Source organism: Montipora capricornis, chromosome 12 (assembly GCF_036669925.1).
Source record: "Montipora capricornis isolate CH-2021 chromosome 12, ASM3666992v2, whole genome shotgun sequence".
Taxonomy (NCBI): Eukaryota; Metazoa; Cnidaria; class Anthozoa; order Scleractinia; family Acroporidae; genus Montipora; species Montipora capricornis.
In genome coordinates, this window is record NC_090894.1 from 16899340 (window position 1) to 16915243 (window position 15904).

A 15904-nucleotide genomic window follows, 5' to 3' on the forward strand; every position below is an offset into this window, starting at 1 on the left:
CGCCTGCGACATTCCAGAGAGTGTTCCTAAGATTAATATATCATTAACAAAAAATAGCATTGATGCGGTACGCTTCTGGTAAATAAAAGTTGGACTCATTTCTTTGGTTATTCCAATATTTGACATTTAAAGATACAACGAGCAATCAGAACTCGACTTAAATTCATGTGACCAGAACAAAGCCCCGGACAATGTGACTAGTTTGTTCTGTCTGTTGGCTTTAATATATTTGAGAAAAAAAGCAAGAAGACACACTCTGACACCAATCCCGTCGTCTGGTCATTGTCTCATGCGTGTGCTGCCAACCGGGCAAAGGCGGCCATGGACAACAGCAAGCGGTACATGCAAGTCCTTTAGTGCGACTTCATTTAAGGAGCGTACAGTTGTATTCAAGTCAATTGGTACCTACATGTTCATTACATTTAGCGTATTGCTCATCACAGTTCACACAATTTACTGGTCGCCATTGACAGGTGCTGGTCGCATGATCTTCCATAAGCCTTCGTTCCACCGTCATTTTGCAGTGGGGATTGGAACAATGGATAATCTTACGGTCACAGCTCTGTAAATGGAACTGGATAACAGAAATTTGATCAAGTCTATTTCTTTCATAATCAATTTTGCCCCCCTTCCTTTCATTGGAAGAAAAACTGCTTACCGGTCGGGTGTGATCACCACTGCACTATCAGAGCAACCACGGCTAATTTAGATAGTGAATGGGAATTTACGTGGTCATCCCATGCCATTAATTTTCTCCAACTAGATAGCACTGGATCGACAGGAACGACGATTCACAGGCGGACGAGAGAGAAGAAGACAATTTATATACAAGTTGGAGAAAAACAATGGCCTGGAATGACCACCTAAATTCCCATTCACTATCTAAATTAGCCATGGTTGCTCTGATAGTGTACTGAGTGGTGATCACACCCGACCGGTAATGGGTACGTGGGTTCAAATCCCGGGGGGGGGGGGGGAGTACTCGATATATCCCTGGGTGGGGAGGTACGGGGCGGCCCCTCATACCCTGACCCTGTTTAAGACAAATATCGCTGATTTTCCTACCCATTTCAAGACAGAATTCCGATTTTTGATACCCTGTTTAAGACATTTAACCCAGTTTAAGACAAAAATTGATAAATCGATACCCTGATTAAGACAAAAAATGATAAATTCGATACCATGTTCAAGACAAAAATCCCGAAAAACATACCCTGGCTGTCCGCACGTCCCCATTAAGCCCTTATAAGGGAGCACCCCCCCCCCCCCCCCCACCCCGGGGTTTAAATCGCGCTCAGGGCATAAAAAAGTTTTTCTTCCAATGAGAATGTCATACAGAAGTTGCCCGTCCTTGGTTCCTTCACTAACTTCATGTATACATAAATATACAAATAGAAATAGGATAAAAAATGAATACGTCGTAAATTAAAAATAAGACAGACTTCGACATGTGTCGAAGCATACGAAACGTTAAGTAAATAATTTCAAACAATGCGTTTGTTTATAATGTTTGTCACCGCTGTTTGCATCTTATTTTTGAAAAAAAAAAAGACTAATTACATGAGATAACGAAGTTCAATTTTCAATTTTTAAGTTTCGTTACATCAATTTCTGTCCCTCCCTATAGATCTGTTTACAAACATTGGTCAACGTCAAATTTCTTTTGATATTCAAATTTGCCAACCACCGAACAAAAGAACCCTTTCTTTCGGCATCCAATAAGGCTCTGGTTGGCACATTAATGGCACAGTTTTTCAGTGAGTGATTGACCTATTGACTCCTGGGGGTTCCCTATTGACCAGAAAAATCGTCTGGCGTTAGACAGAGTAAAATACTAAGTATGGCCGGTTTAGGGTGAATGGGTTAATATCAAGAGGTGATGTCATCGATATCTTCGCTATAGGCGAATGTGTTTGCGATTTCATCAACTATATAGGATTGCTAAGTATAATTTAGAAAAGAAGGCACTGAAAATATTGTTCAGCAAATATCAGTTTTCTGGTAGCTTGGACAAAAGTCCAATTGTTACCTCCACGTTTCTTGTCTCCCCAGTCCACTCGCAACCTTCACTTGGACACCTCACGTGACAAGACAGAATGTTTCTTTCCGTCGCTTTGTCTGGAAATATATCCTGATAGAAACATACAAGATCGATGCAATATATGCATTGCGTGACTTTGTTTCTATGCGTGACATGTCATAGATTGGTTTTCTTCAAAATAAAAGCACATGTCGCCATTCCTGCTAGTTTATTTATTAGAAATGTCTAGGATGAGGTGAGAATACAGGAAGACATCATTCTGATAAGTGGAGTCTCTACGTGTGGTTAAAGTAAGTTGCTTTGTATTTTCCTTTGCAAAAGGAAAAATAAATTACCTTCTCCGGATCCAAAGTCACTCTGTCCAGTGGACATTCAGGCACCTGTCGTCTGATATTAGCAAAAAAAGAAAATTTTAGATTAAAAAACATGCATCTACTTAATAAATCACCCAAAACCAAAGAAATTCGTCCTTAACGTTGGCTGAATACACGGAGTGCAAAAAGAACGAAAAATCTATCGAATGGTCATGTAAGAGGTTCTCTAAACTTCAACTTAAAATTTATTTTCCATCAAATTGTTTTCATCGGAAAAAAAGTGTTATTAATTTTTAAAGGTTGGGTAGGTATCCATATTTTTAATGTCGCGTCGCTAACACCATCATAAAATATGTGAGGCAAAAAAAAATTAAGAAACAGATGGCCTTTCCACTAAAATATCCTTTGGTTTTTAGTTGCTAATATTTAATCCGAATAACTCACCGCCAATCCGTTCAGAGTTTTTACGGACGCTGAAGATCTCTATGTCTAACTATATTCCATTAAAATAAGAACCGTGTACAAAACAGTTACTCGTATGTGATGCCCTTTACCTTTTTATAGCTTCGTTCAAGCACTTTTTACAATATCTATGACCACATCTCGTCAGGACAGGCTCTCGCAAAGGTAAGTGACAAATGAGGCAGTGATATTCGTCAAAAACGGCTGATACAAAGTCGTATTGATAACCAGAAGGTGAAGTACCCCGTTCAACTTCTGCCATTTTCGAAAAGATCACAGAAAGTCTCACGAAAGGGTAGTCGATTAATTCAGTCACGTTGCGGTTCGCTCACGGAGGAGAGGCTTGGACAATTGAAAACAACGGTAACTCCGTGATCCGAAAAATACTACAAAATAATTTCCAGTAGTGTAAAAGAAGACAAGAAGCAAATCGTCTTTCTTGATGGCTGAGTAGGATTAACACTGGAATCGTAGGTTGAAGAGCAGGTGGTCACCTGACGAGTATCGTGACGGTTTACCGAAAGTGCCGTCTTTTTTTGTCATAAAAAAAAAAGGAATTGCCTTTCTTTACTCCTGCACTGAGACGCCACTTCTTAAATAGGTATATTTCGTGCAGTATGAAACAATATTTGTGTATTTATGTAATGTGGTACAATAAGGATAAAAACAGGAAAAATGGAAAAATACTAACCTCTTACTAATTGTGCGCGAAGGCCGCAGTGGGGAATATTGGCCCGAGGCAGGAGGTAATCCCGAGGGACATGACAGCACTCGGTCCGCAATATTCCCCAGTACGGTCCCGAGCAAGTGAGGTTAGTAAGTTGTTTAATATATGGCATTGTTTCTTTGAGCGATTGGACACTTCTCCGCTTAGTGAATGTTGTGATGAAAAAAATAAAACTCTGCTTTTTAAAAACCTTTTGTGTTTCGCTCAACTTGAACTTCCCATTTCGGACCATTTCCATGGTAACGGTTACTACCGTAAAAATCCCGACCGAAAACCAGCCAATCGGAGCGCTCCTGTTAAAAGGAAAGGAAAAAAAGTCACGGCTTAGAAAGGGATTCAATGCATGCAATTCCATAAATCAAGCAAATTATGAGGTTTTTCTGACTAATTAATAATTGCATGGTTGGTGCTTCAGGGTGTGTTTGCCGAGTTGTCATCCGTACAGCTCAACGAAGGAACCGAAAGTTTCCTGGAAAAAAATTGACGGGGACCGAAACTCAACACAAAACACGTTGACCGAGGCAAACTGTTAAAACAGGAAATATCACGGCTAGAGTGATTCGCAGCAAAAAAGCGAATCTGTTGGAGTCTTTCGGAGTTGTTTGTTCGTTTCAGTCTGGGGGAAATGGAACTTTCAAAACGAACACAATGACATCACCTGTTTCGCTCTCAATTGGCCCGTCCACAGACATCCTTTACTTGACACTTGATCAGCAGCGGGAGAACACGCGCCGTAGAGTTGTTAGAGCTTTTCACTGGCTTTTGCCAGTGTTTTATGTGAAATATTTTAATTAAGCTACAAGACACTATCGATGGCTTAAGGTTTTTCAGAATCAGTTACATCAACTTGAGTTTCAAACAAGGAAAGAAATGCTTACCTTTCAATGAGCCCGTGAAGTCATTGTTGGCAAAGTCTGAGGCCACATTTGTTCAGCATTGGATCTTTCAGCGGTAACTGACAAATTGCACAATGCAATTCGTCGTCAACTTCACTCAGAAATTCGTTGTCGTAACCACCAAGCGACAGAATTGCTCGAGCTTCCGCCAAAATTCTAGCTAACTCAAGATATTCAGCTCCTCCTCTTTGAAAGCTCGGCTAACGAGTAAACGACTAGCCCTTAGGTCAACTATGTTGGGGAGGGGGGATTGGGGAGGATGCGAAAGACTTTAGACAAGGAAGCGGGTGGGCTTTTTTTTCGTCGTTGTATTATGACAGATTCGACAGCATGCCAAAATTGAACTAAAATTAACGTAGCAATCATCATTTAAACTTTGCGTATTCAAACGCTTTGTACGTATGTTTTTTCAAGTAGCGATCTCGTGAAGTTCAGCAATTTTCTACTCTGGGCACTCTTAAATTTGGGCCTTTAGCAGCTCTGACTGTCGTTGGCTCTAAAAATACTTAAGTCGTTCCATTTATTTATGACCCAAGATAGTTAAATAAGCAAAGTTTGAGGGCAAACTTTTTTTCGACCCCGAAATGCGGTGGACCGCTCTTAGAAAAACTGCCTCTTAACCCTTAAACGGTACACGGTGACAAAAGATTGAAATCATCAATACTTCGATTTAAGGACGGTGCCTACTGGTTCAAAGGTATTCTTGCGCGGTTTACTGAATATGCGGGAAAAGCAGATCTTAACAAGTGTTGTTATTTCGAAAATAATTAATCAACAATATTTGTAAAAGCTTCAAAATACAAAGCAATTTATGGCGTTCTTTGCCAAATTAAAGCTGAATTATCTCTGAAAATTGCATGGTTATCCCCAATTTTCTTTTTGGATACCAAGAGCACTTGTTAAGTTCTCCTTTCTCCGCATATTTTGAACTGCGAAAAACATCCCTGTAAAAATAAGCACCGCCCATAGGAAATCCGAGTATCTCGAGAACGTATGCGCAATAACAATAGTAGACAACGTCCTTAAATCAATCAGCAGTCAGTTGGACATTGTTTCCATCTTGATGAGCTCGCGATTTTCTATGGTAAAGGCCGATTTTAAATTTTGAAAAACAAGTTCGTTTTTCAAGTCCTACGTTTTGGATTTATAATGATAATGGCTCCACGTCAACTTGAATAAACAGAGTATCATCTACAATAAAGCGTCTTGTCTTGAGCTTCTCATGTGATATGAATCTAGCATAGCCACGCCCAGGATTCTCATCCGATTCCGGCCTAGCGAAATTCTCGAGTTTAGTGTTAGCTCTGAAGTGCATTACAATGTTCTCGCGTTGATCTAAGCGATCTTGCTGGTCAATAAGATTAAATGTGACTTTTTGGTTGAAGGGCCAGGGTAACAATCCGTCGTATTCACCCTTCATAACAATAACAAACACAGATAAATGCGTGTTCTTCCCTGATCCATCTCCGTTAGGATTCACAGAGAGTTTGAGTTTGTATCCATACGCTGCAGTATAGAATGGCGAGCTGTCGATTTTATTGTTTCTTCCAAGTTTAGCTTGTCGTAGCATTTCACTGAATGGGCTAATTTTCCATACAAATGTCGGGGATACGACGTTTGCTTTTACTAATAATTCCTTCTCTTGTGCTGCGAGCTTGAGAACAAGGCTCTCGTTATCTTTCTTCAGATCATCAATTTGTTTCGTGAACTTTCTTTTTTGGTCATCAAATTCCTTGTGAAGATCGACGAGTTTTTTGCATGCTAAACTCAGATGTGATGAAGTCTGATCACGGAGATGCCCTTGCATATCTCGTCTTTCAACCTTGAGCAATTAAAAGAAAGAAACGTACACGAAAAATTAAAGAGCTCAATGAAGCGATCTGTGGGAAATCTTTTCGTTCAAGAAATCATGTAGGCTCGATTTCCGCCAATCTCTCGAGTACGGTATTCGTTCGGGAAATGAGCGCGGTAATCGAGCCTAGGAGTGGTCGTTTTTATACTAGACACGCATAATTCCTCTGGGACGAACTTGGCAAACATTTTTTCTGCGTCTGTTAAATTCGTCTGGTATAAAGTCGGCCACAAGACGCATTATGCGTCTGGACGAAGTAGGTACTTTAGTACGTCTTGGAAGATGCACTAAACTGGATAGTTCGTCCACACGAATCATGCGTCTTGCGCCCGTCTTTCTTTGTCATATAGTTCGTCCCGTCATAACACTAGACGGATAACATGAGAGACACATAATTCGTCTGGACGGATTATGCGTCTCTAGTATACAAACGGCCAATAAAGTCATCTGAGAAAAAAATTGCATAAATTAATTGTTTTTTTTTCCGACCTACTGCGTTCCATATACCAAAAGAAGATTAAGACCTGCCAGGTGATCTGGTGACTTAATTCGGAGGACTGGGGAGAACTATTTTAACGCCGTATCCCACAACCGCGCGCGGCCTTAATTTTCGAATTCAACTGGCAGAGGCGAGGTTAGATCTTGTCGGGTCTACTTGAATGTTCATTCAGTAACAGGAAAATGTGGTAGACACGTAATGATCTGTTGAGTTTTGGCGAGGGCAATACTGCAGGGAGTTTGGAAACAACACCTAAGGCCACGCGCGGTTGTGGGGTACGGCGTTAAAATTTTTCTTCCCTGTCCTCCAAATTACGTCACCAGATCACCTGGTGGTTAGTGGTACTGTGCAATGCGCGCATCAATGAGCCACACAATAACTTGCGTTCTGGACATTAACGTAGTGGTAAAAAGAAGACCAGGAAATGCATTGAGTGCTCAATGTAACGACCAAGCAACCGTACTATCATCGTTGCGTCGATCATGATAAGTGGGACAAACAAAGCTGGCAATTGTCCGCGCATGCGTTTTAGTGCTTGTCCGACTATTATTTATAGTCAACTTATCACAATGATGACCATAGTTGTTTACCATTTACAAAAAATTTCCGGAAATTTCATCGGGTGAAAAACGTGTTCCATTTAACTCAAGTCCATTCGCAGCCCGGTGATGCTGATTTTACGCGCCAAAATTAAAAACATAGCCGTGAATAGCCTGCAAGTGGTAAGACCTTTCAACACTTGTAAATGGGACACACACCCGGGGGGGGGGGGGGTACTCCCTTATAAGGGATTAATGGGGACGTGCGGCCAGCCAGGGTATGTTTTTCGGGAGTTTTGTCTTGAACAGGGTATCGAATTTATCATTTTTTGTCTTAATCAGGGTATCGATTATCAATTTTTGTCTTAAACTGGGTTAAATGTCTTAAACAGGGTATCAAAAATCGGAATTCTGTCTTAAAATGGGTAGGAAAATCAGCGATATTTGTCTTAAACAGGGTCAGGGTGTGAGGGGCCGCGCCGCACCTCCCCAACCAGGGATACATCGAGTACACACATTTCCATCGGAAAGTTTCCAACGGGAAAACAGGACTACCTTTTCAGACGACCCGCTGCTCCCGGAAACCAAATAGTCGTGTTCCATTTATAAACCAACCGGAACTTCCGAAAATTTTTTCTAAATGATAAACAACCCATACCTTGGTGTTGCAGCCAAGTTCAAGATAAGGACAGGAAAGTTGTGTTAGGATACACTCTGCTTCTAAATGATCTGGCATCTGATGAAACAAGGAGAGTAGAGAATATCAAGAAAGAACTAAGAACTGTTTCAGTGTGCAGAAAAACGTCCAGAAACGAAAAGTTGACTGTCGGTAGTCAAAGACGAAATGCTGAAAGAACGTCTAGGATTGCGGGATACGCAGCTACTGCCTCATGGTCTTCAAACAATATGCTATTGAAGTTCAAAATGTTTCACCTTCTTTGCTAAGTGCCGTGCAAAGCGATGTCAGTGTGAATTAAAAGATTGAGTCGCGCTTAAGCAACACGTCACGAACTCTATTTCTCATGACGACAACACTTTACCATTATTAGGTCTGATTATTATGGCGACAACCGCCGAAACAACACCACAACTTTTTTATCAACTCATCCAGTTCACCGTTTATGTCAATTGAATGATCCTATTAATACACAAGACAGAACTTTGGTGAAGTGACTGACCGTAATTCTTAAATTTGTGTTGGTTATCGCGATCATTCTGCTACTGGGAGCAGAACAAACAAATTTTACAACACATTTTACACAACTATGAGGAATAACGAAATCGCCTATGATGGTGATCAAATTCGCCTACGTCTACAGACGAGTTCACCAGCAGGCGTAGGCGAGTTTGACCGTAGGCGAGTTGACCGGATACCGCCTCATGAATACAATCACCTGTCATGAATATCTTACACGAACTGACAGCACTTGCTACAACTCCTAAACCTCTAACAGAATGTGAACATGATTCTGTGCATTGTAAGACCAATGAGTTAACAATTCTTCACTGGCTCTCAGCTTTTTCCCGCAACACAAGCAGCGCTTGATTTGCTATTGGATGCCCTGAGTTACAGGTAAAATACTGCCAACTGGCCTAATGCCAACTCCACTCAACTCTGAATTGCAAACTGGTTAATTTCTTCTAATAGGGTTGCTTAAAGTGCTACTATGACGAAATTTGCATCTTCCCTATCTAAGCCATTTTGGCACATAAACACGTAGTCTGTACGAGAAGAAGAATGCTGTTTACCATTTTCAAATATCTCTTTTTGTTCTGGAGATATTCAAGTTTTTTTAATATGCAAATTAGCCAAGTGATGACGTCATAAACCCAACCAAATTTTGATCAAGTATGATGGAGAAAGATATCTCAGCCAATTTGTATCAGAAATACTGGATTCTTTGCAGTAAGATTCTAGTAGATGTGTTCCACAATATGAGCATACCATTTTTATTACCATGGCAACATACTGGGTTCCAGACCTCCCTGATATTAAAGGCTTTCCAGGCCACCTTTGGCGTTCTGTTTTCATATTTGCAAATGGTGCCTCATCTGCATGATCCTGCCAGCATATAAAGATGTTAGGTCAAGTTTGTGGCCTTGGTAAATGTATTTCTAGCCTGAGATCACCAAAATATTGAAATCAGGTTGGAGGGGACTCGAAAAGAGTGAGTTGCCGTGGGAACCAATTTCTTTAAAGTCGTAGGTGTGTTGCCTTCAGAACTATTAGCTCACCAAGTTTCAATGGTCTCTGTTGCAAATTGACCGAGATAGCTCTATTTATATTCTTGATGTTCTATTGGGTTGGGTGAATGACATCATCAGCCCTCTCATTTGCATATTTTACACATTTTTCAAACTTAAATATCTCCGGAGCCAACCAGATATTTCCAAACAGTAAACAGCGTTTTTAATGTTTCATGGTACTCTATGTGATAAACCAAAAAACTCAAGGGATAAAAAATTGATCACAGTAGCACTTTAACAGTGTTAATTGATTGAATTATTTATTTCTGTAAGTGGACCTACCATTTTCAAGCTTCAAACGCTACTTTGTAGAAAACAAGTTTATACCATAATACAAAACACTCGATTCGATCTAGTCACCATTTTGTAGAGCTTAAGAAAGACTGCATTGTAAGCAATCCTGTTTGCACAAAGAGCTCAGAGGAGATTTCTCCAAACTCAGGCAGCCCAACTTCTTTACTATTTAACTAGACTTATTGTAACCAAAATGCAGAAAATCTCCATGGCAATTTAGGAACAATTGCTAATTGCAGATCTAAGTGGTGCTAGCATATAAAATCACACAATTGACGGGAAGAAAATAATTTCCCAATTAACTGACCTGCAATCTTGGAATAATTTTGTGACATGCACAAGTTATAGGATACATGGGACAGACCTCATTGTGTAACTAAAAAAGCAAGGAAGAACATCATTGTTGAGAATGAAAAAATGCCGATATCTGAAGTGCAACGTTGATAAAATTTCAAACTTAGCCACTGGAATAACAAAAACCAAACTGCACCAATGAGTTACATGGATCCTTTTCACAACTGAGTCATACAATCGGCGACAAAATTAGTTGAGACAGTTGCCAACAGAGCACACTGGCAACGACACATTCATTGTTTGCAAAGGAAACTTGTCCAGAAAGTACGTTTCCGGGATACCCCTCCCTCCCCCACCCTACTCAATGTTGTACCGCTGTCGACAAGGCTCGTAGAAAACAGAAAAACACAACATTGTCCTGGGGGTGCGGGGGAGGGGGCCATTTGCACCGCCGAGCTTGAAATCGACTCTAAAGGATAAGAGTGTCTCAACAATTTTGACGCCGATTGTCTGTATGAAATAACTTTGTATGAAGTGTAATGACGACTTCTGATAAGCGTTTTTTTGCATTAATATATGAAATATACACATTTCAATAGCGTTTATGTGTTGTCATGTCATATAGGAATCAGAACATATATAAATCACCTTTTTCTTTATTACGGTGATGCAGCAGTCACTGGTATGATTGCAGACATTTCAGTGTCGAACATGGTTTTCACACAGAACATTTCTAACGAGATAAGGGCATGTATACGCTTGCCATCTATTTGCGAAGGGCGGAAAGTGAATGATATTGTCAGGGAAAGTGCTATCTCACGGGCTTCGATGTACCGCATTCTAAAATAAGAGAAATTTTAACGCAAGTAATCACTACCGAGAACGTCAATTACAACAGCCAAAATGTGGATGTTGAACGCGCAGCGAAGTTAACTTCACGCCACAAACGCTTATTATTGAGAGAAAGGACATCGTACTAAATAATGACAATTTCAAGACGATTTGTGCAGTGTTTTGGATTTGACATACCTTGAAATTAAAGTGATACTTTCGAAACGTTGCGTGACGTTTAGCATTCCCTTTTGAAATTCACCGTACATAATTCTATTTCAACTTGTTACAAGGGATATGACCCATAAAAAAGAGGGAAATATAAATAGCAAAGACAGTTTATAACTCCTGGCACAAAAAAAGAGCAGCAAACAGTGCTGTACTCTGATTTTAGGAACTCTGCGGAGGAGTGGCCACGAGTAACCACGAGCAACCTCGAGTAACCATAATTAACAAGTAGAATAATTACATTATCTTTTTATAATAATCTTGTGGTTACTCGTGGTTACTCGTGGTAAATGAGAAAATATTGTTTCTTTACACCCAAAAACATTCATTTTTTACCAAAACCAGCTCTGCAAAGCATCTGCGACAAGGTGGAAAGTCTTTTTGCACTGACGTAGCAATTTGAGCGTGGAAAGTAAATGTGCTCCCCAGCTGTAACAGCCACCATGTCTGTTTCGCGTTCATCTGCGACACCACTTCGACCAACAAAATCGGCTTCTTCTGATCAATTGGAGTTAGAGGCATAACCCTTTAACAAATCCATGCTTTAATGCTACTCACAAATAGCGTATTAAAGAAGGCAAAAGTGAACAGGTCCTTTGCACTTACGTCACAATCTTCGCTTCGCACAGGACATCGCATTTTTCACACTCGAAAACGAGAATAATAAACTATCCGCAATTTTTTAGACCTGTAAAAAGTCTTTCACTCATGTGGTCATATTGACGGACAGACTGGACTATAGGTACCCGTATAAAGGAAGTTTTCTGAAACAGACAATTGGCGACAAAATTAGTTGAGACAGTTGTTTGCAAAGGAAACTTGTCCAGAAAGTACGTTTCCGGGATACCCCTCCCTCCCCCACCCTAATCAATGTTGTACCGCTGTCGACAAGGCTCGTAGAAAACAGAAAAACACAACATTGTCCCGGGGGTTCGGGGGAGGGGGCCATTTGCGCCACCGAGCTTGAAATCGACTCTAAAGGATAAGAGTGTCTCAAAAATTTTGACGCCGATTGATAGCAGCAAAATTAAAAGCTATGTACAACAAAATAATGTCAATGAAGTCATATTCACATTTTCCTCTGACTTTGGATGGCTTTCGCTGCAGTATGGACAACGGACAATTCTCCAACGACAAGAAGTCCTCAAATGTTTGTCAACTGATCCCCTGGCAAGTTTGGTATCGCAATTATGGCTTGGACATTCAATAATTTTATGCAGACAGTTCTCTTCATGGGCCTAAAATATCAATAAACACAATATTTGGAGAACTCATATTGGATTAAATGTCTGCTGGACACATGTTAAGACAGGGAAAAATTTTCATTATGGTAAGCATCTCAGAACCCATTCACCCCTAAAACGGCGACACCCCAAGTGATGAGTAAAATCACCTGGTATTAAACACTCTCAGGAGGGAGTTGATTAAAAGGGACTAAGGTGAGAGGATGAAAGCTAAGATTTTCTATGGTAGACCAACCTGAAAAAGCATAGTAAAGGTAAAGTCACTTCATTTAACATCGGTAGTTCCTCCAGTTACAAAACTGCCCCCTCCCTCAGTCAGTGCTCCGTTTTATGACTTTTAAAGCTATACCTACAGGGATCAGAGGAAAGTCGAAACAGACGTTAAAGTCACCGAGGATCAAACCGGGAACCTGACTCGCTCCGAAAGCCGCGCACTAGCCAACTGAGCCACGACTGTTCCTCAAAAGGTTTGTAGCAAATTAATCTCCTTTGCAGTAGTAAGATTTGTTGACCCTTTTAAAAGCACTGTTTAGGGTCTCCCTACCCCTGAAAACAACTACCGGTACACATTGTAGGTGGGCCCTCAACCATTGCTGGTGTCTTTGAAACTAAATCTTTGCTGAAAGTGCCCCAGCGACCAAAAATCATGTTACAACTATGTTAACTACACACTAAGCGACCAAAGTTTTAAGCCTTGCCCAAATACCGGTAGATGTCATTTACCTCAACGTCACAAAGTTCCCCAGTCCACTGACATCCAGCACAAGGGCATTTGACAATGTATGACCGAATCCTTCTTTCAGTAGCTTTGTCGGGGAAAATGTCCTACACAGCATTGATTTGTAGTAAATACAAAATTAATATAACAAGCCTTAAACATGTCTACTGGTTTTGTTTATGTCATAACTAGCATTTGTTCATTGTAAGCCACAGACTCCTGGGAGCGAGACTTAATAGATTTTACTCTGTCTTACATCAGACAGGAGTGGTTCAGGAGTCAATGGGTTAATGATATCTCAACTCTACAATAGTGCTTGACAATATCCAAAAGTAAATAATTTTACTCTTCTAGTTGGACAATGAAATAAGAAGAGGGCCAGAAACAGTATTATTATTTACATTGCATGTGATGCAAATAATGCAGTGAAAAAAAAATAATAATAAATCCTCCGTGTTTGCACAAAAAGTTTCAGCTACAGAGATTCAAGAAAGTTGATCTTAGGCATACTTTTCAAATGAAATACAACCCTACACAACAACTTCTTTCATTAGATCAGTGTAAGATGCAACGCTATTGCCTTGATGATGGTAAGTGTTCTTGAATGTCTAGTATCTAAATTTGCACTTAAAAGCTGCAGTACATGTTTGTTGACTCCATTTTATGAAATAAATATTGGCATGTGATAACATTTTGGTGTAGAACGAATTTTGTTGGTTGGAGAGTCCCAAAATACAGTATGTTAGCCCAACAGGTTCTTAATAAAATATACATTTTTACTGGTATATATATGTTATTTGCCAGCTGGGAGGTCCCTACAGCCAAAAACCGAGTTGCGAGTTGGTGACCGACTTGGTGGACTTGAAAATACTGCCAAGACTGGGTTGGCGGACAAGATAGAAAAATTCCGCTCGCTCCCAGAGCCAATCAGATTGTAGAATTCACAGAATTCCGCCTGCTTGTGCATTGAGAACAAAATAAATGTGTGTGATGTGTGAGTCAAATCCAAGAATGCCCATCCCCCCCCCCACCCATCCTGGGCAAAGCCCCGGGAATTTGACTTTTTAGAAAAATTTTGGTTTAAGTCCCCACTATGTAGCCATTTTTTGACGGTGAAATGCCTCACTGGTTGGGACTTCACAGAACATCAAACATATTTCAGACGTTTAAACCCATTTTATTATTAAAACATTCAAATCAATATTCAAACTGATGCACACTTTTAACTGTAAACTTTACGTCAATATCTACAAGAAGCAAGAAGTCCGCACTGAAACCACAAAGGTAAAGGATAACCTTTACCAAACAAACAAAATTCTGATGAAAGGGCCTTCTATTCTCTTTTGCTTCGCTCAGCCGAATAGAAAACATTTCTACTATAAGTATAGAAGAGACAAGTAACAAACAAATAATGGAGGAAGCCGGGGACACACTGGATACAGGTTACAAGCCAAGGAATATAAGGAAAAAGTCATACGCTATTTAAAACAACAATACAAAATAGTAAGGAAAAAACTGCCTCGAGTAAACTGGTCGGCGTCAAGTGGTCTGACATTCACGAGGAGTGGTACATAAAGGCCTAATTATCCCAATGGGAATTAAACCAAGCAACTTAATTAGACACCTAAAAGAAATACATTTTGAGTTGGTGTAGCTGACAAACGCACTTTCGAGCTCTAGCATTCTGCAATGCCATCCAGTTATGACGATGAAAAAAATAACTATTGAAAAGAATCACCAACCTTTTATCACAAGTTCCCAATAATCTTCGGCAATCACCGCTTTACAAGTCACTTTTTCAGCACTCCAAACTGAACAGTAACATTACCTACATGGAAACGTGGAATGACGCCAGCAATTGCCTGAGGATACATAATCCTTTATCTTGCTACCGCTGGCCAACACTTTCTCCAATGTCAAATGCCCGACCAGGCGGGCTACGTTTTGCATCAAATTCCCCACCACACGGAGATCACCTAACATCAAATGCCCGGGGGTAAGCCTGGGGGGGGGGGGGGGGGGGGGGTAGGGGTGGTTGGGAGTTCTTGGATTTGACTGATACATTATTCAGGCTGTATAGTGAAGCATTACCCTAAAATACCTTGTTTTTGTCAAGCTTTTCTCTGTCACAAGGACATTCAGGCTCTCGTTTCCTGAGTTTCAGAGAAAAAATTGAAAGGAATCAAGATAAAATGTCCGTCATTATGAGGGACTTGTGCCTCTCACCGAGCTGAAAAACTTTGTTTAATATTTTTTTAAAAATTTATTTAACCTGGGGGTTTTATAAATTCAGCTTCTATGATTGTCTACTTGGGAATCTTTCCACCAGCTGCAATGCTATTCTGTATGCTGAACGCTTACTCATCATGTAACAAAAAATTCAATAAATGAGAAAAACAGGAATGAAATGAGAACTTGCGACATTTGCATCACCATCACATGCTATTTATTATTATTACTTGATTCTTACTTGTGTCACTTACTTTACACGGAAGCTTACCTCCTAAAGTACTCATCAAGACATTCCTTGCAAAATCTGTGACCACATCTCGTAAGAATAGCTTGTTTGAGCGGTAATTGACATATCTGACAGATGTAATCGTCGTCTACATCGGATACAAAGTCATATTCGTAACCCGAAGGAACAGCTCTCGATACGCCGCCACTAGCAGCGGCCATGTTGTATTGCGTGATCTGTCCTGCCTCGTTTCCGCGTGA

The 15904-nt window shown here is 40.3% G+C and overlaps 1 protein-coding gene and 1 pseudogene across 1 annotated transcript; both read right to left on the reverse strand.

Annotated features, from left to right (window-relative positions):
- The window catches only part of LOC138026337 (TNF receptor-associated factor 4-like), a 5768-nt pseudogene extending 2272 nt beyond the window's left edge, over positions 1-3496 (reverse strand).
- A 1234-nt stretch (positions 3497-4730) lies between these two features.
- LOC138026338 (TNF receptor-associated factor 6-like) lies at positions 4731-15884 on the reverse strand. The gene is made up of 7 exons (XM_068873648.1): positions 15687-15884; positions 15288-15339; positions 13192-13293; positions 12298-12462; positions 10179-10247; positions 7989-8066; positions 4731-6262 (listed from the first exon to the last, which is right to left on the reverse strand). The coding sequence occupies exons 1-7, from the start codon at positions 15863-15865 to the stop codon at positions 5585-5587; spliced, it is 1323 nt and encodes a 440-aa protein (XP_068729749.1). The 5' UTR covers positions 15866-15884; the 3' UTR covers positions 4731-5584.
- Between the last annotated feature and the right edge of the window lie 20 nt (positions 15885-15904).

What these genes read in the sequence shown, in the direction of transcription:
- LOC138026338 (XM_068873648.1), bottom strand. Translation starts at nt 15,865, where the DNA reads ATGGCCGCTGCTAGTGGCGGCGTATCGAGAGCTGTTCCTTCGGGTTAC. An exon ending in AAAAGCTTGACAAAAACAAG is followed by an intron (nt 13,294 to 15,287) that starts GTATTTTAGGGT and finishes AATGCTGTGTAG; the next exon opens with GACATTTTCCCCGACAAAGC. An exon ending in AAATTATTCCAAGATTGCAG is followed by an intron (nt 8,067 to 10,178) that starts GTCAGTTAATTG and finishes TTGTTTCATCAG; the next exon opens with ATGCCAGATCATTTAGAAGC.